The 26269-nt window shown below is 37.2% G+C and overlaps 1 protein-coding gene across 1 annotated transcript in view; it reads right to left on the bottom strand.

Annotated features, from left to right (window-relative positions):
* LOC122397147 (collagen alpha chain CG42342-like) overlaps positions 1–26269 on the bottom strand; it is a 143298-nt gene that overhangs the window by 29617 nt on the left and 87412 nt on the right. Inside the window, exons 2-7 of the mRNA XM_043396075.1 lie at positions 12686–12747; positions 11721–11756; positions 9910–9945; positions 7916–7987; positions 4284–4337; positions 1646–1825 (exon numbers count right to left, since the gene is read on the bottom strand). Of these exons, the coding sequence (XP_043252010.1) occupies positions 1646–1825; positions 4284–4337; positions 7916–7987; positions 9910–9945; positions 11721–11756; positions 12686–12747 (440 nt within the window). The remainder of the gene's footprint in view (positions 1–1645; positions 1826–4283; positions 4338–7915; positions 7988–9909; positions 9946–11720; positions 11757–12685; positions 12748–26269) is intronic.

Below are 26269 nucleotides of genomic sequence, written 5' to 3'. Positions count from 1 at the left end.
TAGAGCGATTTGATATTTCTATAGCGAAATATTTAAATTTATGTTCGAATAAATAAAATGTAATATGAGATAAGTGTTCGTAATAATATGGGAACAAATTTTTAAACATTAAATATTATTTCGGACACTTTTAACTTACAACGCGTTGCAATAATGTTTACAAGAAAAACCCTAATATTAATAAAATTGTGAATAACGCTACTTTAATTTGGAACAATGTAAAATAAGATGAGGTATTCAGCTATTTGAGGTATTAAGCTTATTGACACGTTAATTGCTACGGTGGTCACCGGTGACCGACACTTTGTTATATTATTCACCAGAACTCTAATACGTGTAAAATTGTGAATGGCACTACTTTAATTTGGAATAACGTAAAATAAGATGAGGTATTTAGCTATTTGAGGTATTAAGCTTATTAACACGTTGATTGCCATGGTGATCACCGGTGACCGGCACTTTTAACTTACAACGCGTTGCAATATTATTTTCAAGAACTCTAATTCTTGATGTTACTTTAATTTGGATTATTGTAAAATAACTCTTGACATATTGAGATTATTAACACGTTGATTGCCATGGTGGTCACCGGTGACCGACACTAGGAACTTACAACGCGTTCCAATATTGTTTACAATGGGAGAATACTAATGCTTGTAAAATTGCAAATAACACTACTTTAATTTGGAATATTGTAAAATAACGATTGAGATATTGAGGTTATTAACATGTTAATTGCTACGGTGGTCACCGGTGACCGACACTTTGTTATATTATTCATCAGAAATCTAATACGTGAAAATTGTGAATGACACTACTTTAATTTGGAATTATGTAAAATAAGATGAGGTATTCAGCTACTTGAGGTATTAAGCTTATTAACACGTTAAATGCCATGGTGGTCACCGGTGACCGGCACTTTTAACTTACAACGCGTTGCAATATTATTTTCAAGGACTCTAATTCTTGATGCTACTTTAATTTGGATTATTGCAAAATAACTCCAGGACATATTGAGATTATTAACACGTTAATTGCCATGGTGATCACCGGTGACCGACACTATGAACTTACAACATGTTGCAATATCGTTTACCCTAATACTTGTATAATTGTAAACGACGCCACTTTAATTTTGAATATTGTGAAACAACTAGAGGTGTGCGAGATCCCGATCGGGATGAGAATTTTTCTCGAGATCGGGATGGATTCCCGAGAATTTCAAAATCCCGAAAACGTCTGTGATTCCCAACATTTTAAGTTTCTCCATACTTCCGACAATTACCAGAATCCGAAAGCCATTGTGTTCTCGAAGATTACATATCTCATTAATCGGGAATGTTTATGTTAGTAATATTGTAGAAAATAATTGCAAATTTCGATAATTCTGACAATGCAGAATTTTAATATCGGTAGATATTTCTGAATGGATAGTCAATATATCCCGTACATTGTCGGGAATCCCAAATATTTTCGGGAATTCCGCACACCCCTAAAAATAACATATTCACCATTAAATTATCGAACATTTCTTCATAATTTCAACAAATGCTGATAAAATTTTTGGACAAAGTAAAACTGGCGTGTCAGTGAACGTGTTAAATACGGTTTCTAATGGTCGAATGAATGATAATTGTTGCGGTACCTTGAGGCCCTGAAGGCCGGGCGTTCCGGAGGGCCCAATGGGCCCGATCGGTCCTGGTGGTCCCCTTTCCCCGGGCGGTCCGACGTCACCTGGTGCTCCTTGCCTGCCCTCGTGCCCGGGAAGCCCTTCGGCCCCCGGAGGGCCCGCTGGGCCCGGTGGGCCAGGTTCTCCTGGCTCTCCCTGTTACGTTCCAAGAGCGTTACGTCGTTACCGCTTTCTTCCGGCGAGAGCCCTCGACAAGAGTGTCTCTCGGTACTCGTCGGTTTGTGCCACAGACGAAAGGAACAGGAAGAGGAGCAACGGGGGAAACTGTCGATGGTGAATATAAAAAGAGGCAGACAGAAGAAAACAGAGAGACAGGGGAGAGAATGGTCGGTTCAGAGAAAAGTGGTAAGCCGGCGGAAGAAGATTGCGGACAGAGGCGAAGAAAAAGCTCGCGGGAAAACTGCGCGTGGATACGAAAGCGTAAATCCTTATTGTGTTTAATGGGTTATGTGTACATAAAGGACCACGCAGTGTGCAAATAATAATAATAAATCTATGTTCCTGGATGGGGATTAAAAAATTAGTTAATTCTAATTTACAAACGAATTTTCGAATAAATCTAATACTTGCACTCGAATAAAGTTTAGCCAAATCTTGGCAAAGGTGCAAAGTTGTTAAAAGGCGAAATATATCTACATTTGCGTGTATTCGAAATTCGATTAAAATAAATTTTGGGAGTCGTTCGTAAGAAGACTATAGTTTATGAAAATAGTTTCCACGCGCAGTTTTGAGTTTTCAGAGCGACGTGCACGTGTCAGGTGACAACGAATTCAAGGAGTGCGAGTGTCTTTGTGCCGCGACTTGGCGAAAGTTACTGTTCGTTGATAAGATCGTACGCTAAAATTATTCATTTCCGTGATACGTAAAAGCTTTGTCGCGAATATTTCAGAGGAAGGTCCATGCGCGTCAAATCTACTTAATAATTCGATCACATTATTTTTTACCGCAACAAATTATTCTTTAACACGTTGACTGCCAGTTTAAAACCCTAAAATTCTTTACGAGACCAAAACCTTGATTTTAGGCAATTGTAAACTGCACAACTTAAAAGTTGTCGTAATAGTTACTTTTCTAACCTCATTAAAATTTACGAAGCCTATTAAAATTGACTTTTTTAAACATTTCAACTTGAGAATTCATTGTTTTAATTTCACTGTGAAAAGTTCTGTCACCCAAATATGGGTGACGTGGCAGTCAAAGTGTTAAATATTCTATCAAAAAAATATCTAATTAGTAATTATAAAAAGCTACGATCTAGCGTTTTTTTGCCTGTTTTTATAAATTCCAAACGAATTTTCCAGTTTCTTTCGAAACCCAACGCCTCATTCCGAATTGAATCTTTAAATCATTTAATCGGCGTTCCCGGTGCGCAATTAATATCGTATCGAACAATCATCCTCGCAATCAGTTTTAATCGTTATTTAATTTGAGCTTCGGGACTTCGTTTGTAAATACAAATTCTCTCTTAGCACGTATTTGTGTACACATCTACAATACACATACACCTACACACATCTACGCAAAAAGACTTGCACATTCGTCTCTCGGAACACGTAACACACATATATATACGTATATATATGGCACTACGCTTCAAAAGCTTCACATTTATAAGAACGGTGGAATAAATAACATGCGATACACGTCATGCGAGCACCTTTTGTTCGACGAGGTGCGTTTGATTTCGCGCGAGCTGCTTTGGAGGTAAACTAGCATGCAGAAGAAACAGGGTCGTGCTTCGTTTGTTTACGTCCAGGACGTTTGTACTGAAAAAATTTCAACGAAAAATTGTTTCTGTTAAGCCGATACCGTTACTCGTGAACGAATTCAAAGTGAAACGATAAAAAAGAGAAGGAAAATGGTCACACAATGACAGGGACTGTTTTAAATTTACTGAAAATCCAGCGGAAACATTAAATCTTCTCGTTAACTTTCCCTGATATTGTCGCTTTCGCGCGAATTTCATGAAACGGTGAAAAGAAAAACTACAGCGACAAGAACGCGCTCTGAATTTGCACGGCCCTGAGGAAACAGGTAAAAAAAGAATAAAATAAGAAGGTGCTAGTTAGATAGATATTTCTATGAAGAGAAGTTTCGATTTTGTTCTTCTTTATTTCTCGAAATTTCTTTCAACGCATGGTTCGATTCACCAAGTAAACGACGGTCGACCGTATTCTCGTTTACGCGTTACCAGAGCGCACGGGGCGCGCCTCTCCGCCTCCATTTTTCATCTTTTCTCTGTCGTTGCGCGAACCGTCGAGGCAGGAGCGCGCGAAACGACCAAAAAACGACTCCGAAACGCGATTTTTAATGAATGTTTGTACGCGGATGGTCTTTGATTGCGCAAACCCGGGTGAACATATCTACGTCAAACGCACGCAGATAGAATGCGATTTATTGTTCCGTGAAATTGGCACTGATAAATTGAGCAGACCGTCCCATCAAAAGAGCGGCGATTTAACAAATACTTGCCCCGCGTAGAGAATACCAAATCGAATGCCTGGAGAATCGATGGTAAGGAAACGAAAAGAGAGTAGGGGTGGTGGTGGTCGGGGGAGAGGGGGAGGGGCTCCCAAAGAGCAGGCGCACTTACTTTCAGTTGTATGATGGTCTGCGCTGAGATATTATGCCCTTGCTCCTGAAGTCCCTAGAAGTAGGTCAACACTACGGGTAAAAACCAAATCGCTACCGGATGAAAACATAAGGGGTAATGGGGAGGCGGGGGAAATCTAAAATGGACTGTTTTTTGGGGTATCTCGTTTTCTCATTGCTCTTCCGAATCCAAGGCATGCCCAGAGATATACCTAAATACTGTAACTTAAAGTAAATACCATTACCAACCAAAAACCAAAGTTCACTGAATGCCACGACACCGCTTTGGCGCTGACGTAACAATTGCTGCTGGAATATTTATAGACGATCCTGTTACGTTCGGTGGAAAAAGTTGCCCGAATCTGAGCGACAAAAACTCGCTATACGGATAACTGGGATAACGCAAACGATGTTTTAAATATCTTAATCAAAGTGTATTGTACAGGGTGTTCGGCCACCCCTGAGAAAAATTTTAATGAGAGATTCTAGAGGCCAAAATAAGACGAAAATCAAGAATATTAATTTGTTGATTTAGGCTTCGTTAAAAAGTTGTTGACAAAATTATTGTTAACAATTATTAATAAAATTTGTCCACCCACACGAATTTTTTTCTCGAAAGTGTGCAGGATTTCGGGGATACGTGTATTCACCAAAGATGATTGTAATTTACCTCCACAACTGAAAATAATTTTTTTAGAACGATTTGAAATATTTGTTTTTCACCGAAAAATTTCAGCACCTACCCCTGTCGATTTTTCTTAAAAATTCGTTTCTCATTTTTAATAAATTTGTTTGACTTTATTGTAGTACTTTATTGTAGGCACACATGAGCTCTACTTCAGAAAAAAGTTTCTTTGAATTATATTCACTATTATAGGAGTTATGGCTGTTTGAAAATTGGACCATTTTTATGGGGTTTTCCTCACTTTACGGGGTCAGGGAACAACTTTTCGAATATTTTTAGAATTCCTACATATTCCGCACTAAAATACGCGTAGTTTGCCTTTTGAAACATTACAATCCATCAATCCGTTCAGGAGTTATGATGTTTTTAAAATACGCATGAAATATTCGGGGAACCATTTCTGATCTCACATTAGATTTACGGTAAGGAATTTTTTTCTTGAAAGTGCGTAGGATTTCAGGGTTATGTGTATTCACCAAAAATGATTGAAATTTACTCCTACACCTAAAAATAATTTTTTTAGAACGATTTCAAATTTTTTAATTTCGCAGAAAGATTTCCGCTCTTGCTGAATTTTTTTCTCGAAAGTGCGTAGGATTTGCGGGATATGTCTATTCACCAAAAATGATTTAAATTTATTCCTACACTCAAAAATAATTTTTTTAGAACGATTTAAAATTTTTTAATTTCGCAGAAAAATTTCAGTACTTGCTGAATTTTTTTTTCGAAAGTGCATAGGATTTCGGGGATATGTGTATTCACCAAAAATGATTGAAATTTATTCCTACACCCAAAACTAATTTTTTTAGAACGATTTCAAATTTTTTAATTTCCGCTGAAAAATTTACGTTCGATATGGAACTGTAAACGTTAATAAATTTTTAACGAAACCTCAATCGACAAATTAGTATTCTTGATTTTCGTCTTATTTTGGCCTCTAGAATCTCCCATACTTCTCAGAGGTGGTCGAACACCCTGTTTATAGGGTCAGTTGCCCTAATATAGAATACGTGGCTAATTTGGAACACCGCCATATTGAAAAATCGTGACTTTGCCATCTATTAGCGATGAATGCATTCGATTGTCATTTGTTGCAACTAGCGTGCATATGCTCGAATTTCAAAGCAACACGTGTTCGTAAAAGAATATTCAAGAAAATATTGCAGTCTGAGTTTTTACAAGGTGATATTTGACCTAATATTATAAATAATAAGGTAAGTGTATCAGCTTTGTATCGGCTTGCTTATTTCTTCAAATATGGTCAAATTTTCGCGACAATTGTCGTAATTATGAATTTCTATTTCGTAACTCTAATGTTTCTAAAAACTCAAGGAATAATAATGTGCCTAATATGTAATATTTCATATTGGGGACCATATACTTCTGATACTATTTTGACAACATAAAACATGTTTTCTGTTCTTTAGATATCGTCTAACGTGCAACAACAATTGAAAGATAATCCATATCTTTCCAAAGCCAGTGTTTTCTCCAGATATAGAAAAGACATTTGTAAATTATTGCATGTTATCGTTATTACGGTTTGGCTGGCTTACCAGTTCGTTTGGGCAAATAAGATAAAAAATCCATTTAACGATAATGGAATTAGAGGATTCCAAAAATAACAAATGATGTTTTTTTATAAATAAAGAATTATAAATCGTGCGCTACTTATTTCCTTATATCATCCTTCTCTCTCTAAAAGCGTAAATTCGATATACTATGCTACACTAATATGAAAAATTAGGACTCCGATAAAAAAAGTAAACGTTTCCTAAACCGTTACTATATTTTAAATTTGACTGTTACCAGTCAGAGCATAAAATATTCAAGTTTTGATAAAAGTTCTGCAAGCAAGCGAAACATGTGTATAAAAAAAAAGTATTCCATGTCAGGGCAACCGACCATATACACGCGTGCTCAATTAATATTTGGCCAGTTATCGGTATGTTCACCTTAGTTCGATGTTTCGTTCGTCGAGCGGCCAATAGCGCTCGAAAACGATTCGAACAGCTCTTTCCTGCACGCCGAACGATCGGTTCGCAGTCGCCGGACGAGAATGTCCAGCATCGTCGCCAAAGCAGTGTGTCGTCGCACGTGGAACGAACGAGAACGCTACACCGAAAGCACCGCACGAGGCAACGACTAGAAATAGTACTGCGTCTAGGAGTGCGGACAGAAAACTCGTCAGATATATAGGATTCGAACATGGAGACAAAGTGTGGACCGGCAGGAATGCTACTGGATACGGGAGATCAAAGGAGGAACACCGGTGGGGGAGAAGATGCGGTAATGGAAGAAGATGAAGACCACGTAGAAAAAGAGGAAAAAGAGGGGGTTGGGGGCGGCGAGAAGCAGAAGAAGCAGGAGCAGCGACGACGAGAAGAGATTTCTGAACCGCAACACGAGCCGTGTTGCCTTCCGAAGAGGCCGGTTACCTTCAGAGCGACGATTTCCGCATAGCCGAGCGTCCCGCCGCGAAGCGTCGTCACCGACCTCTTCAACCCTAATCCCTGTGCATTGACCCGTAGGCGAAAAGATGGTTTATATTGTTAATCTGCATCGTCGTAGATCGATACGTCGAGAAAATAACGCTTTACAACCTATCAAGAATCCGTACAAATCGCTCCATCTTATTGACTACAATGTTTGGATAACTGCGAGCCACTTTAGGCACGGATAAGTGAACGACAGATCCATTTGTAAAACACTTCCCTTTAGATTTTTATTTATCGACTCGAACGTAGACGAGACACGCGTGAAAAGTTCGCGTCCTCGCCTCCAAGCTTTATTCTGAAATTCTTTTTTGCCATCGTTCGAGAACGAATTGAACAGTTACGATGGCCGAGTTAGGCGGGGCACTCTGTATTGTCGATAATTCTGTCGAGAAGTGATCGCGTTTTTCTTTTTTTTTTTTCTCAGTGTTACTATATAGCGTAGTTAGATACCTTTACTGCGGAAAAGACGTCAAACCCGGGACTCCCCAGTTCGCCTTTCTGTCCCTTCTCTCCCGGTCGACCCTGCAAAGGAAACACGCCGTTAAATTCGACAGAAATCTAACAACTTGATACGGCAAACCCGTGGAAACAAAAGCACCGTGTTTTATCGGAGACGTTTGCTGCAAAACGTGGAACTTTTTATAACCATCTGTAACAGTTAACCACTGTTTCACGGGTTTCGAAACATGCGAATGTTGGTTTTCCTACGTTTGCAACCCTCTCTTTCGGTATCATAACGTTAGATTTACCTCCTTTTATTTAAACTCATTGCATTGACACGAACAGTACTAAAATCCTTTTTTTTTTCTTCTTTAAATTGTATCGTTACATAAATCAAATTCGATTGCTGGAAAATAATATTTATGATTTCTGTAATATTAAATATGAGACCTGTAATCTGTCAAACCGAATTTCTAAATCTAGCGTTCAATAAATTTCTTATCGACCCTACAATAGTTTGAAATCTACGTAACAAAATTGTTTTCCGTAATTTAAAGACAGTTCAATTTAAATTAATAAATAGTTTTTCATGAATTAACAATGTCACTGCGAAATAATAATACTAGAAAGTTCCAATGCCTACCAGTTTTTGGTATTAGGAAATTATAGAGTTAGAAATTATCAGCAGGAGAAAACGAAACATTAAAGCGTAATTCTCCAATAGCCACAACAGAAACTTCTAATAATATTAACCCAATATTTTATGGTTTCTTCAAACAGTTGCAACGGACACAGTAGTTGAAACAATCGATCGACTTCTAAGAAAGCATATTAGAACTATGCATTTAGACTGCACATTGGAAAAAAATGTCACTTGTTTCTTTCTTAGATGTGAAATGATCCCATATTTCAGATCCTATTAAAAACGTCCTGCTTTTGTATTTCTCCCCATTGAAGTCTGACAAAATTGTCTACAAAAATTGGTATTCTATTTTACGTAAAAAATTACATCAAAGTGAATTCATAATTACGTTATTTTACAGACAATAAAGAACATAATGTTTTCATAATGTTCCCAAGGTGATACTGCGGAATTCATTGTAAAAAAGAAATTTACTCAAGAAATCGATCGTGAAAAAAATGATGAAACTTGAAAAATGATGGCAAGTAAAAATTTTAGACGTGTTTTGCTAGAAATAGCAGTATAGTGATCAATACTTGTGTGTCTTTGACGCTCACACGATGGTCTGTTTTGCATTGCGCGTATCCAATTTACTATTCCGCCGAAAGAACGCTGCGGGCTGTGTAGTACGTGTCATTTTAACATATTTATGGTTGATAGGCGAAACGACATAGCTCGCGTTTCTCGTGTTTCTCTGCGCCGAACATAAATCCTACGATTCTTCGATCGAGTTTTACCTCGGCGCTACGAGGTTTAACAGACTCTTTCGCTTTAACGAAATCGAGTTTCTTTTGAGAGTTAGAACAGCAAGAGCCCGCCAAACGTTTACCAACGGTACCTATGATACGCGGGAATATATATTTCACGATGGAAAAGCAAACTCTACTCGAAGGCTCGAGCGAAATTTATTTCAAATATTGATTTAAAAATAATCAAATAATTTTAACTGGTACTTCGTGAATAATGTATTTCGATCGATCTTGAGTCTTTCCTTCGAGCACTTAATATCATAGTAATGCAAAATACTGATTATTTCGAGAAATAATATTTATTTTTGAAATTGAATAATAAATAGGAATAATAATATGTGTGCAATAGCAACTCCAACAATATTCATGTAAGTAATATAATACAATCTGATTACATATAATGGTATCGTGGCAAATGTGATAAAATTATATTTTGTCATACTTTGTTTATATACTTGCTATAAAATTATAATATTGATATTTATCGTTAATTATTATAAATTATTATACATAGTCAAAACACGAAGTCTTTAACGATAAGTCTAGATAAAACTACGTAAATTTTAACTCACCGGATCACCTTTGGGTCCGTCCAACCCGATGGGTCCCTGAAAGAAGACATTAGTAAGTTCGAATGGCCGATCGCTGGCAACGATGACGAAAGAAAGTGAAAAATCGAAAAGGCTGCGGGCAGCCTTTGAAAACATAATTCCTTGTGTATGTAATGTGCACGTACGCAAGCATACGCGACAAATAGAGGCGTTATTACGTGTCGAACGCTAAAATGCTTCCAAATATGTAGTCCGACGTTATTCCAATCGAGAGCGTACCCCGATCTAGACATTGAATTTGTACGCCTTCCTTGCGATTTTTTGAAAAGAAAATCGTAGATCGGATTCTGTACATATCTTTACTGATGTTCCGAGAGTACACGATATTTTTTTCAAGTAAATATAACGTAAATTGTAATAGTTACAAATTATCAATGAAAGTTCCATTAAGAGGGTATTTTAAGATTGGCATCTTCAGGCATTTTTTGTTATTTTTTAAAAAGAAAACCGTAGATTGGTTTCCCTTTGGATTTTGTACATATCTTTATTGATGTTTCGAGAGTATACGATATTTTTTACAAGTAAATATAACGTAAATTGTACGAGTTACAAATGATCAATGACAGACTGTTTAAGGGGATATTTCGATTTAGACGTGCAATCACTAGGCCTTCTTTATTATTTTTTAAAAAGAAGGCCGTTGATTGTTCTCTGTTTGGATACTGCATATACCTTCATCGATGTTTCAAGAGTATAAGATATTTTTTTCAAGCAAAAATAGTAGAAATTGTACGAGTTACAAATTATCAATGAAAGTCCCTTGAGGAGTATTTTAATCTAGACGTCCAATTTTTAGACATTCTTTGTTATTTTTTAAAAAGAAAACCGTAGATTGGTTTCTTTTTGGATTTCGTACACATCTTTACCAATGATTCGAGAGTACACAGTATTTTTTTCAAGCAAAAATAGTAGAAATTGTACGAGTTACAAATTATCAATGAAAGTCCCTTGAGGAATATTTTAATCTAGACGTCCAATTTTGAGGCATTCTTTGTCATTTTTTAAAAAGAAAACCGTAGATTTGTTTCTCTTTGGATTTCGTACATATCTTTACCAATGATTCGAGAGTACACGATATTTTTTTCAAGTAAATATAACGTAAATTGTACGAGTTACAAATGATCAATGACATACTTTTTAAGGGGATATTTCGATTTAGACGTGCAATCATCAGGCCTTCTTTATTATTTTTTAAAAAGAAAGCCGTTGATTGTTTTCTGTTTGGATACTTCATATATCTTCATCGATGTTTCAAGGGTGTACAGTATTTTTTTCAAGCAAAAATAGTATAAATTGTACGAGCTACAGTGATATTGATCGCACCTATTCTTATTGAAACCTTCGTTTTGTCGAAAGACAAACATGGCGTCTGAAATCCATACATCCTGTGTCAATTAAGCGAACAATCAACGAATCAACGTTTCTCCTGAAAAATTAACGCCATATTTGGAAGCAAACATTGAAATTTGGTTTCTTCGTTTGATGCATGTATGATTCCGGGTGTAAAAATGTATAAAAAAAAGGATATTGAGCCAAAATCCAGGAGGAAAGCACAAATTAAATGGGCAGAAAACTTTACAAATAGGCCAAGACAGAAAAAGATAAAAGACAAACAAGAGTTCTACGTATAGTAAGCTAATACAAAATACGATTTAATGGTTATGTAAGAGTGTGAAGGGACAGTAAATGGATAGAGTGTAGAAAACCGAGATGAAATAGAGAAGAATAGACAGAGACATAAAGGACTGGAAAGAAAATAAAAAATAATATACCGGAAACCCGTTCTTGCCCGGCGTCCCGGCCACGCCCTGTAAGAAGGGTTATACAAAAATTAAAAACTCATTTACACGGAAAGTGGGTTAGGTACTCTCGCGTTCATGCAAAAGCAATTATTCCGCGAACCAATCGTGTTTGTAATATTATTGCTGTACACGTTCCGATACCGGAAGGTATCGATAATTGCTCCAATCAATTCGATATTTCGATAACGGTTAATCACGGTTATCGATATCATAATCTTTAATCGCACGGCCATCTTAATCGAACGCATCTACGCTGGGACACGGTTTCCACAAATCTACTTCAAAACAGGGTTAAAATGGGGTAAAATGGATTTTATTGAAACATTTTTTCTGTGTTTACAAGACCGTCTGAATGGAAACTTTATTTTGTTTACAACTACAACGGGGAATAAAAAAGAATTCTGATACGTTGGCTGAAAACAATATACGAAATGGAAACGACTCTGTTTTAGGGTATCTTTATTATTTTCTCTTCGATCTTCCAAATATAATCCTTTTTTAAATGTATAAAGTGACAATGTAAAAATGTAAAAAGATTTTTCCTAACAAAAAGTCCCGAAAAACTCGTTCTGGAATTATTTTCGAAAGCGAGGTGAAAAATTCGCTTTCCGAGCCAACATCGATATTGCGACGTTGACGAATGGAATGATCATGGTTGTTTCGACGAGCTTGGTTTTCGACCCATTTGCAATCTGATATAAACGCCGCGAATCCGATCCTTTGTTGTCCCATCGCGGATGTGCGTTCGATTAGAAACAGCCACAGCGTGTGTCTGTTGTTACGAATTCGAAGAGATTGTTCATATATACAGTTAGCGAATATGTCATGCTCGAAACTGCACTCTAAAATACGTGAACTGTACCGTGCAGGCATATCGGGTGCACTACGGGAGGAAGGATTTCTTGGTGCACGGGAAAAGAAACGGATCTACTCACCTGGGGGCCTAAGTCGCCCTTCTTTCCCCTCTTCCCCCTCTTTCCGGCTGGGCCCGGTGGACCTACAACACGAACAAACAATCATTTACGGACAAAACACTTTGGCGAATAAAACAAAACAATCAGAATTATCAAATTTTTTTTTATCATCTTATGATTCAAGGTTATTAAATAATTTTATTTCCAAATAATGGAGGAATATTATAGATTCGTTTGTAAACCAGTTGTTGGCAGTCCTCTAATTTTTGAATTTACAGATTTTGTTCCACGTTCGAAACTAAGATTCACCCAACTCTGGGGTGTCTTGTAATTTTTGTCCACTAATGTGGAATGGCGGAGTTTTTTGTATGCCCCTATGCTCTGGGACCCTCGAATCGTGTTCTAATGCCTCTTCCATCCTTCATTTCCCACCTATCGATGCCAGGGATATTATAGTCTTCGAAAGTAAACGGAGGAGGGGCAGGAAAATGGAGAAATTGTAGTAAGCGATATTGGCAAGGCGCGAACTAACTTTCGTCAACTTGTTTACAATCTGGGATATAAATCTTCGCAACAGCTGACCAGACGAAATAAGAAACGCAGTAACAAGAAAAGTTCTGGAGTTAATATTGGCAGATTTCGAGGGAAGTTGGAAACAATATCCTGGCAGCGGCCGTGGCACAAAAAAAAAACGACTATTTCTGCAAAATGGGGGTTTCTTAACGCGCGTGCAATGTAAATATTATTTTGTCCGAAACACTCGTCTGTCCATATTATACAAAATCATATTATTAGTCCATGTTATTTAGAATTTATATTAGGCAATAGCTATAATGATGCTTAATAATACGTAACGTTATTTTGCCTAAAACACAAACTCAATTGTGCGGCCACGAAATTAATTGTCGATGTGCGAGCGCATAATGTCCATTGACAATTTATGTCCTGTCGTGATTCATCTTCCTGTAACTGACGATTTACTTTATTTCATTGCGTTCATGTGAATGTTGGCTTTATTTTCACTTTATTTTAGGAATTTTTATGTCCATACAATAATTTTTTGTTTTCTTGTGATTCATCTTCCTGTAATTGACGATTTACTTTATTTCATTACGTTAATGTGAATGTTAGTTTTATTTTCACTTTATTTTAGGAATTTTTATGCCCATTCAATAATTTTTTGTTTTGTCGTGATTTATCTTCCTGTAATTGACGATTTATTTTATTTCATTACGTTAATGTGAATGTTAGTTTTATTTTCACTTTATTTTAGGAATTTTTATGTCCATTCAATAATTTTTTGTTTTCTGTTCACTTTATTTTAGGAATTTTTATGTGCATTCAATAATTTTTTGTTTTCTGTTCAGTTTATTTCGAGAATTTTTATATTCCTTTGAGAAATTTTATTTTCATGTTGTTTATAATCATATTGCTTTGTCATAATTTCGTATAAGACTCTCTATTACCATAGACGAGAATGACTTAGAATAAGATTTGCATTTACGTGTCATTCATTAAATAATTATTTTACATTGCAATCTAAATTTCTTGCGTTTCGAACGGAATAGTCTGTGGGGATGTAGGGCGCAGTAGATACAGCGGCTGACCATCGCGCAGAGATATTCTAAACTATTGATTTCGTTTTCCCAAACTAACTCGTCTTTGTTTTTAGTTCCAGAATATGTTCCAGACATATTTCTATGTTTGCTTCCGGATCCATCGAGGGAACGTCGACGAAAGACATCTCTCTTAGGCTAACAATAGCAACCTTGTACACCAAGTGAGGGAAGAAAGAGTTTCTCTTCTCTAGGTTTGTTAATTTCACCGATTTTAGTAGTTCAATTCGCCATAGTTCTCAAGATTCTCTTTAAACGAAGAAAATCACTGGTTTTTCACCAGATCGATGTTTTTCTTTCATAAGACGCACAGTCTGTTCTATACCTTCTCTGTAGTGATATATTCGTGTATTATCATCGACGACGAACTAGAACAAACCAATGAAGACGTCTGTGTCATACCAACACGGAGATCAGTAAGAAAAACGGGACTAGCTAGTAGCAAGAGTAACGAAGAAAAAGGGAATATGGAGACACGGAGGAGGAACAAGCCTCCGCTGTGCATGATACGAGGACGAAAATCGAGAAAATCGATCGTCGTACCTGCGGAAAACTAAATAAACTAAGGTGACTAAGGAAGAACGAGGGTCTCGCCGTAAAGGAGCCATTTCTTCCCCCTTTCTCTCATGATTCTCTTCGTCTACGTCCTCTTATCCCCCTCCCTGCGTTACGTTGCTCAAACCGAATTACGAGTACGACTATATAATGGAGTCTGCACAAATGTCAGAGTGTAGCGGAGAAAGTTATGGGGAAAGTATGAAGCAGTTTGGCTGCTCATCTCGCTAAACGATTTAGTATAGGGCGGAAGGGACAGCCTCGAGTGCTTTTGTAATTGAAATGTCTGCGAAATACCAAATTACTCGTACTCGACCCGCAAATCTATCGACGAGTGCTGGTAATATTTTTTCTTCCTCGCTGTTTTAAACATCGTTATACGCGGTTCTTCTTCGATTCGGGGCTTACCACGTCCATTGAAATTTGTGAATTCGTACCACGGGTACGCCTATCGCTTTCCAGCGACGTTTTCCTGCTAATCAGTTATTTTTTAGATTTCTCTCCCCTTTTCCTCTGAAAAATTCACAAAGATCGTCAAGTTTTTGGTGTACGATTTTATTTTCTATTCTTCTTTCCATCCATGTTAAATCTTTCTATTTGTGATTATATTCTTCGATACAGAGTTCCCCGTCTTCGCAAACGGTGGTCGTTCGTTGTTATTGTTGAATATACATCCTTATTAAAATTTGTGAATTCGTATCATGGGGACGCCAGTCGCTTTCCAGCGATGTTTTCCCACTGAATTAAATTGCACAAAAATTATAGTTCAGTTTTCTATGGATATTTGTCTTGTTTGTTTCCTGCGTCATAACTATTAATCAGTTATTTTTTAGATTTCTCACCCCTTTTCCTCTGAAAACTTCACAGTGGTTAGATCGTCCTTCCAATTTATTTCCCATCAATCTCAAGCGTTTGGTATCCGATTCTTGCGACTTTATGTTAACTCTTTCTATTTATGATTACATTCTTCGATTCAGAGTTCCCCGTCTTCGCAAACGGTGGTCGTTCGTTGATGTTGTTGAATCCTTATTAAAAGTAGCGAGTTTCGATAAAAAGCGTTAAAGTCTCTTCCGTATTAAAAATGACGTTTCGCGGGATGGGGGGTGGTCCCCTTTGCCGCTACGGGTTTATTCCCATCTAGGCGGATAATGGAGGAAAGCGTAAGGGAAGGAACCGAAGAGGAGAAGATGGAAACCTTATAGTCTATAGACGACGAAAATATCCAACTCGCTCGAAGGTATACAAGAAAACTATGCTTTACAACCGACGTTCCGCTCGCCTGGAACGGTTGTTCCCGTAGGAAAGCTCTCACGGTAGGGGGAAGTTGCTCGACCCTCCGTGAAAGTCTTTTGCGCGAATAAGAACAAGATTAATGCCAGGCTTTGGCAACGTTCCGAGGGCAAAGGACTAAGCCGCGCACGCATTCGCCGACGAACTAAAGACACTCTGTTCTCGTTTACAGAATAGCTCCGGGCGGCCGGAAAATGAGCGACCGATATAAAGACAGGTTGCGTGTCCAGGTACCAAACGATCCTCCAGAAACCAACTCCGGCAAAATACTATCCCATTAACGATTTCTGATTAAACTCCGGACACGTTTATGCAAATGTTGGAAATACTGATTACACGTTGGATTCTTTATATTTAAAGCCTTATGTAATTCGCTGGTTTTCTTTTAATGCAGAAAATTTGATGCAAAGGATCATACAGTTCTATCTGTGAGAAATAGAACAAGTCGATATTTCAATTAGGTATTGGTTATCTAATTTTTCGTATTTAAAGTCTTATGTAGCTTGCCGTTTCTTTTTTAACACTGAAAATTCCATCTATGACAAAATAGAAATATTCAATATTTTAATGGAACATCTGCCATTTAATTATTTATATTTAAAGTCTTACGTAGTTTGATGTTTTATTTTAACACTGAAAATTTGATGAAAAAAATCATACAGTTCTGTCTATGAAAAATAGAAATATTCAATATTTCAATGAAACATCTGTCATTTAATTCTTTATACTAGAAGTCTTGCATAGTTTCCTGTTTTTGTTTTAATACTGAAAATTTGATGCAAAGAATCATATACATAGTTTCATCTATGATAAATAGAAATATTCAGTATTTCAATAAAACATCTGCCATTTAATTCATTATACTTGAAGTCTTACGTAGTTTGATGTTTTTTTTTAACACTGAAAATTTGATGAAAAGAATCATACAGTTTCATCTATGAAAAATAGAAATATTCAATATTTCAATGAAACATCTGTCATTTAATTCTTTATACTTGAAGTCTTGCATAGTTTCCTGTTTTTGTTTTAATACTGAAAATTTGATACAAAGAATCATATACATAGTTTCATCTATGAAAAATAGAAATATTCAATATTTCAATGAAACACCTGCCATTTAATTCTTCGTATTTAAAAGTCTTATGTAGTTTGCTATTTCCGTTTTAATATTGAAAATTTGATGCAAAAAATCATACAGTTCTGTCTATGAAAAATAGAAATATTCAATATTTCAATAAAACATCTGCCATTTAATTCATTATACTTGAAGTCTTACGTAGTTTGATGTTTTATTTTAACACTGAAAATTTGATGAAAAAAATCATACAGTTTCATCTATGAAAAATAGAAATATTCAATATTTCAATGAAACATCTGTCATTTAATTCTTTATACTTGAGGTCTTGCATAGTTTCCTGTTTTTGTTTTAATACTGAAAATTTGATGCAAAGAATCATGCAGTTCCATCTATAAAAAATATTGAATATTTCAATGAAACAAATGACACTTATTTCCTGATACTTAAAGTCTTACGTGAATTAATATTTCTTTCTTAATACTGAAAATTTGATGCGAAGAATCATGGAGTTCCATCTAAAAAAAATAGAAATATTCAATATTTCAATGGCGCCCTCATCACTTAATAGCACTTCTAATGACATTATGTAGTGTCGTTTAAAAATCTACTAATATCAACGTTCTATTTCGTTTATTCTGTGCTTTTTAAAGAATCGTTGGAGATTTGATTCTTCATCGACGAATTTCTTACTTAATATAAAATAATTTTATGCACAAACTGGACGGCAATAGGAACGAAACATAATTCGGAACGACTGTCACGAAGAAACCGAAAAATGCGAATGTATCGATTCCGGTTACGATTCTAATATCGGTTGTCGTACCGGTTTTATATCGATTGTGTACCGGTTCCCTGACAGTTCCGTAATGGTCGTATATCGATTCTTGTATCGGTTTCCTTAGAGGATAGAAATGTTAAACGTGGATCGTGTGAATATTGCATGATATTGCTATTCTTCACTTTCAAACATATTTTGCAAACGAACGAACAGTTATTATTCTTTCGTTTTGAGTTTTCTTCGTTCGTGCACCCTGCTGTTTATTATATAATATAATTTATACACCTTGCTGATGGCTAATTTACTTTGAATCGACAGTTTACTTTACGAGAGTATAAATAACTATATTAAAATATCATTTCGCGCAAATAAAAATCGACACAAGCAACGAAATTAATCATTAATCCTACGAAATTTCTCAATTTATTCTTTTGGCGAGTGTTCCGTAACGCTGTGTGCTTAAATTGATAATGGCGACTTATTCTAATCGACGAATGGTCGACATGCGTTTACTGTTTGCGTTCGACGAAGGCAAAGCAGTCGGAGCAAGATACATATGTGAAACGTTTTCCCAATAGATGTCTGCTACATGAGACAACATTTCAGAGAATACACAGAGATACCAGTTCCTTCCGAAAACGAGTTTCAAACGCTGGTATAGACAACAGACTTGTTGATTTAGAAGGGTAGATCACATCGAAGCAAACGATGGCTATAGTTCTCCAAGGAACACCAGAGAAAACATCTCTCGCGCCAGTGGCTGGTCAATTTTGCGACAGAAACATCTGTAACTCGTACATTTTACAAAAGAAATGTCACAGGATCCTGAAATGCTTCTCAGCCTTTACTAGATCATCACATAATCCTCACATCGATGTCTAAACAATTTTTATATCCTTGAAATTGGTCCCACGTTACCAGGCACTACGAAAACTATGGGAAAAACGATTTTCCAAAGTGCACGTACAAAGTTAATCTTAGAATGATCGATATCGGGCGAAGTTTACAGAATTCTCACGTTTATAAACACATTCTAACGCGTTACAGTGCCGAGATGAAAATATACTGAAATAATTTGGTAAACTTTGGAGCGTTGTAAAATCGAGGTGTTCGAATTTTAGGTTCCCCTCTGGCAGAATAGAATCTTCGTAACAGTTTCGGAATTTTGATATAACCGTCTCGAGTTCGGTTTATGCAGAGTCCTGGTATTATAGTCGGCCCTGGGCGCTGGACGGTTCATCGAGAAGGAAACCGAAGCAGAGAAAGACAATCCGAGGTAGATGAACGGATAATAGAGAAAGGAAGAAAGACTGCAACGATTCCTTATTATTATGTGTACCCTCGTCTTCCTTCGCCGCGTGCGGTCCTGGCTCCGCGCTCCTGCGAGACCTCCCGCCGTGAGAATCGAGCTTCGGCTTAGAATTGGACCAGAAGGCCCCCGGAATCCGTCCCCCGGAATATAAGTTATGGCTTACGATATTCGTTACACGGGAATTAATCGAACTTGCCGCGTGTGCGGGCTAGCGTTGACTACGTTTCTCCGATTCACGGGATTTTTCAAACCCGACGCCCAGTTTCCTCGTTGCGAACGGAGCAATTACTACCTTTCCCTGCCTCCGCGAGTTACCATTTCGCCATTTTTCCTTTATCGAATTACCCGCAAATGGCCGGACGTTGCCTATCTAGAATAATTTTACTCGAATATCGATTGGAAGATAGCGGGATCGTTTGTTTGGATGAAATTGAGAAATTAAGTGAGTTTGTTTTCAGCAACGATCAAACATCGAGAGATTTATTTGCTGCGCGAATTACAGAACACGAGAGACTCCGCGTGGAAAACAAATCGAAAATAAAGAATTACATTTCTGCTCGTTCGAAGCTTTGATAGCACACGTGTAGTAGAGTACTTGGAATTTAGCAGAAGTAGAAACAATGATTAATGAACGGACATACGCCAGGCAAATTTTCAAATTTAATCTTCTCGAGAACCATATTTTCCATTTTCGGTTCATTTCTTTTCATCGATTCTTTGTTTAAGGGGTTGATTCCCCTTTGAAAAATTTAAAGATGGATATCAGTATAGAAAATAGCAATTTTTTTTGTGTAAAAATGACGCGATATAAATGTCATTATTTATAATTATCGTTCCATTACTGACAGAGTGAATTATAATATAATTAGGCAATGTATGCCTACTCTGAATGTTAATACGTTAACCCACAGAGAAATGTGTCAACCGACCCTATATTTCTTTTCATAGTTCTAAAGTGGTTTGTTGCTTTCAGGAACTTCCAAGCGAGGAAACATTTTATACCGTTTTTCGTAAGTAACGGTGTTCATTTTAACATTTACGTAAGAGTTTCTCTGGATGACACTTGTGTTTGCTACTGAAGTACCCACACACATCCACTCGAAGCTATTTAGAACAGGGTCACGAGGAAAATGCTATGCGGAAGGAATCAAGATAAAATTACCAGGTACTTCCGTCCAAAACGTGGAAAACGGTTCTCTGTCGTACTATTGCAGTGAAAATTCTTTTATACAAATCGTAATATCTTGGGCCGTTCAAAAGTAAAATTTTCACACGATTTATTTTACGATTCTATCTTGTTAAAATGCCTTTAGGGATTTCGAAGGTAACGGAGCTTGCGTTTAATTTAAAAAATGAAATATTCTGTTCGATTAGTTTTGGAAGCTTCATATACTTCGGTGTCGTATTGTTTAGAGCGTAAAGGGTAGGAGTCAAATGGGTGAAGGTTGCCTAATGGAGCAGGTAAAGCGGAAAGGGAACTGCCCACGGATCTCTAACCTTGATCTAAACATTCACTTGTCTCCGTCCTCTCCATTCCCCTAACACTTGTCATTCGCACACGCAAGAAGAACGCAAGGCTTGCGGGTCACCGATTTAGGTGAAATCTTGCACACTTGGAGATCCAGTCGTCTTAGGTTATGGAAATGTAGGGCAAATACTCGATAGTTTTTTTAGATGTTTATTACACTTTTTTTTAGCCCTTGACACCTTCTCATTTCAACATAAATAACTGTGGAAATAGTAGTTAAAAAAAGGGAATAGTCAATCGTCAAAGATGGTCAACGATGAGGTTGATATCAAGGTCTACGGTTCAGTAAAGATCAAGGAAAGGCCAAGAGATAGGATCAATGAAAGCCATTTACTACTATAGGAGTTACAGTCGTTTAAAAATTGGGAAATTTTTATGGGGTTTTCCTCACTTTATAAGGTTACGACACAAATTCTCCAACATTCTTAGAATTTCTAAATACTCTGCACCCAAATACACCTAATTTGCGTTATGAAACATTAAAATCCTCCAATCCGTTTAGAAGGTATGATTTTTTATACGGGGAAACATTTCTGGCTACTCATTATGTTTTCGGTAAAGAATTTTTTCTCTTAAAAATGCGTAGGATTTCAGGGGTATGTGTATTCGCCAATAATGATTGAAATTTACTCGTACACCTAAAAATAATTTTTTTAGAACGATTTAAAATTTTTTAATTTCGCAGAAAAATTTCGGCACTTGCTGAATTTTTTTCTCGAAAGTGCGTAGGATTTCGGGGATATGTCTATTCACCAAAAATGATTGAAATTTACTCCTACACCTAAAAATAATTTTTTTAGAACGATTTAAAATTTTTTAATTTCGCAGAAAAATTTCGGCACTTGCTGAATTTTTTCTCGAAAATGCGTAGGATTTCGAGGATATGTCTATTCACCAAAAATGATTGAAATTTACTCCTACACCTAAAAATAATTTTTTCAGAACGATTTAAAAATTTTTTTTTCGCCGAAAAATTTGTCCACTTTCCTGAATGTTTTGCTCGAAAATACGTAGGATTTCGGAGGTATGTCTATTCACCAAAAATAATCGCAATTGATCCCCGCAACCGAGAATAATTTTTCCAAAATGATATGAAATTTTTTTTTGCCGAAAAATTTAGACACCTACCTTTTGTCGATTTTTTTTTATAAATTTGTATCTGATTTTTAATAAATTTGTGTGACGCTGTACGGAAGTGTTAATGAGAGATTCTAGATGCCAAAATAAGACGAAAATCGAGAATATCATTTTATTGATTGAAGCTTCGTTAAAAAGTTATTAGTAAAATTCTTGTTAAAAATTGTCCACCTACACGAATTTTTTTCTCGAAAAAGCGTAGGATTTCAGGGTTACGTGTATTCAACAAAAATGATTGCAACTGACCCTTGCAACCAAAAATAATTTTTTTAGAACGATTTGAAATTTTTTAATTTCGCCAAAATATTTCTGCACCTTACTCCTTTGTCGATTTTTCTCAAAAATTGATTTCTTATTTTTAATGACTAAGTTTGATGCTGTGCGGAAATGTTGTCTAATACTTTTTTGTAGGTATCCATGAGCTCTACTTCAGAAATAAATTTCATTGAAATACATTCACTATTGTAGGAGTAATGGCCATTTGTAAATTGCGTTTTTTAATCCCTTCCGTAGTAAACACACATGTATTTACGCACACGCCACAGCTGTCTGCTCAGTAATATTGATTGAGTGAATAGTTTCTCAACTGATCGCCATCCATGAGAAGAAGACGCTAAATGCACCTCCGAATCTTCAGATCGATATGGCAGTCAGATCGGGCCACGAATTCCATAAGGTGTAAGGTCTGCTCGTATATCTCGTCTGTGACTTCACTTTGTTTTTGATAGATCTTCAAAGCCTGGTGTTCCATATCGGCTTTACTACTTGAAATATGCTGTAGATTCGTTCCGCGTCGGTAGTACCGAACCAGCATGACTCCATGGAAATGAAAAGACCACATGCGCACACCAGCGAACGTATAACGCATTAAACTCGTCTCCATGGAGCGCTAGAGAGCAAGTCTGTGTCTCGAGTGTTTATATATCTTCCCTCGATAAAAAGCTTAATGGACATATTATGCGGCAGACATCCGTACGAGAAATGGTGGCAGGTGATACGGAGCGGGTGCGCGGCGTGTACAAGCGTGACTCATTGGTACGCTTCGCGTTCGTATATTACTCGATTGATACGATCTCAACAACCATTAACACTTTCGCTGCGTACGATGTCTCGTGAATTCTTGAATGAAAGCACGATCTTCGACTATCTTTTTCTGCAAAACTTTCGCGCCGTCGCTGGTCCAGTTTCTAACGAATATTTTCCCAACCCTTTAACTTCAAGATACTTTTGTATTTCACCCTCTCCCGAACTCGAGTTTTGTTTCGATCATGTTTTTTTTGCAAAACTTCAGCACCATTGCTGGTCCATAACCAGTCTTGAGACCTCACGAGCGTCTCGAAGCGTTTGGTCAGCGACTCTACGCTCGATTTGCGGTCACCGACCTCAAAAAAAGAAGGCACTATTATTTAACTGCTCCCACCTGGCGAAAACGAAAAGAAAAGCACGCGAATACAGCCCCGACGCTGCGAGACACGGGCCAAGTAAATTTTCAGCCACAACTTTTCAGACTGTTGCGCGTTCTTAACAACCCCCGGATGCGTCCTTGTGCCTTCTCGACTCGTATCTCCTTCTCCTCTTCCGTTTCGTGAACGCCGGAACCCTAACGGCATCACGTAGGCGCCCCCCTGAGGATCGCCCACGCCTCTCGCAAGATACTCCTTTCTCCACTCTTCTTTTTCTTCCCGGGATTTACACATCTGACACCAACAATGAAATCGTTATCTTACGGATGCCGCGTTAATCGCGCGCTTATTTACGCTCGTTCTACGCTAACTCGCAAAACGTTGAATTTTTGCCAACAAAATTTCTATAGTTTTCGTCGTCCCTTCACGGGAGTATCATAAACGTATTAGCAAGATTTTCCTGACCTGATTCCGACTACGGTAAATCCTTTCATTGTGTCACTGGCTCGCGACCGTACAATGACACAATGAGAGGGCAAGAAACGAATTCAATCGCTCTTTATCTCCCGTCGACGTGAGCCTCGCATTTGTATACATCGGGAACAAGAGGATAGCAAGAGCGACTATGAAACGATGAAAATGAGTTTGATACCGTTAATACTTGTCGTTACGGTGTTTCATGCATATATTTATGACGAAGCTCAAAATTTTATCCTAAAATGCACGCGCGAAGGTGGAAATACCTCCGCCGGAAATAGCGTGAAATTTAACGCTTTCGTTGCTTTATACAATTACATGTAATAATACATGTACATATGCAGGGTGTTCGTGTTAAATTTGATCAACGTTTCAATTAAACGGTAACTATATGAAAAATACGAAAGGGGGAGTAGTTTTAATATTTTTTACGCACAGTAAGATTAATGATACCGATTTTTTGTACGTGCACGTATAAAAAATCGGTATCATTCATCTTATTGTGCATAAAAAATTTTTTAAAACTCTGGTATTTAACGTGAACGTCCTGCGTAATATCTTGATATATTATAAGATGTTGAATTGAATTTAAAAGATTTGAAAAATTGAAACCTGAAAACGCGTCAGAAAGCAATAGAAATCAACCCCCTTGAGAATCATCGGATTAACCTTGAGTTATAGATTTAGAAAACAGTATAGTTTTGTCGTTTTTCGTAAGGGTGATTTTAAAATTTAAATATTTGAAAAATTAAATCCGGTAAACGCGTAAAAAAACAATAGAAATCAACCCCCTTGCGAATCATCGAATTAACCTTGAGTTATAGAGTTAGAAAACAGTATAGTTTTGTCATTTTGTGTAAGGGTGATTTTAAATTTAAAAGATTTGAAAAATTGATCCCGGAAAAAGCATCACAAAGCAATAGAAATCAACCCCCTTGCGAATCATCGAATTAACCTTGAGTTATGCAGTTAGAAAACAGTATAGTTTTGTCGTTTTTTATATGGATGATCATTGAATTTAAAAGATTTTTAACGCACAGTAAGATTAATGATACCGATCTTTTGTACGTGCACGTACAAAAAAACGGTATCATTCATCTTATTGTGCATACAAAATATTAAAACTCCTCCCTCTTTTGACACTCGTTTCTCGAAAATATTGCACATATAAAAAATCGGTATCGTTCATCTTATTGTGCATAAAAAAATATTGAAACTCTGGTATTTAACGTGAACGCCCTGTGTAATATCTTGATTTATTATAAGAAAAAATTCTGAATCTTGCACCAAAAATAGAACATTTTTATTTCAATCGAGAAAGAAGATATACCTTTGTTGATTTCTGAAACCCACCCTTGGTTTTTGTACCGGACCTCTGTTTAGCCCAACTGCCGTGCTAAACGAGAGGATGACTGTGCTCCACGCTGGTAAAATAGCAGATAAACGTTGATTACAATTCATTGTACGCGCCGTTAATATTTTATCGGTTAACCGTATCGTACGTGTATTCGAACGACCGTAATCGTATTACTCGTGTACCCATGCCCGACTCGGGTAACCAGATACTATATCCGGTTAACCGAGTACCGGGTTACCCGGGTATCAACAGTCCCGATCTAATTCCAGGATTTTTCTCCTTAACGACACTCGACCCAATTAGACACATTCGTTCGAACGCACACGCGGCAAAGGTGTTCCCGGTTCGTTCCGTTAAGCTCGAAACGCCCGGTGCTTTCGTTTCTCGAAGAGGGGTTGTGTAACGACTTCGAGATAAAAGAGCCCACGGTTATAACGATAGCCGGGAACGAGAGGCACCGGGCCCGTGGGTGGGAGGTATGAATGATACGAGGTGAGAAGTCGAGGAGAGACGAGTTGGCAAAGGAACGTCACTAACAAGGTAAAGAGAGAAGAAGAGGGAAGAAAGGTGGAGGGACTATTTATGTGTCTGAGTCGGCTTTGGTCTCGGGTTCTCGCGAGGAGAATGAACGAGTGGATACGCAGATACGTTTATTAAGTAGAGAAAGAAACGAGTAAAAATGTTATAGCGGCCCGTGGAAGATCGAGAGAGCCGACAGTGTCCGGAAACGTATGGGGGGTGTAAATATATTTCTACCCTGCTCCCTCTGTGGGTTCACCCTTCTTCCCTTCGTTACCCCTCTCCCCCCCCAATCCCTCGTGGCTTCGTTTTGTCTTCTTTCATCGAGCGTGTAATCAGAAATGGGGTGGTAAATTAGATTCGCGGTTAGCTGAAAGCGGCATAAAAACGCATCGTTAGATTGTAAAGTAATTTCAGCGACATTTTGAGCAATAGAAATCAATCCCTTGAGAATCATCGTATTAACCTTGAGTTATAGAGTTAGAAAACAGTATAGTTTTGTCGTTTTTTGTAAGGGTGATTTTAAATTTACAAGATTTGAAAAGTAGAAACCTG

Source organism: Colletes gigas, unplaced genomic scaffold (genome assembly GCF_013123115.1).
Source record: "Colletes gigas isolate AHSC1104 unplaced genomic scaffold, ASM1312311v1 Colletes_gigas_Sc00009, whole genome shotgun sequence".
Classification (NCBI taxonomy): domain Eukaryota; kingdom Metazoa; phylum Arthropoda; class Insecta; order Hymenoptera; family Colletidae; genus Colletes; species Colletes gigas.
The sequence above is the reverse complement of the archived record's forward strand: the minus strand, read 5'-3'. Positions and strand labels throughout refer to the sequence as shown.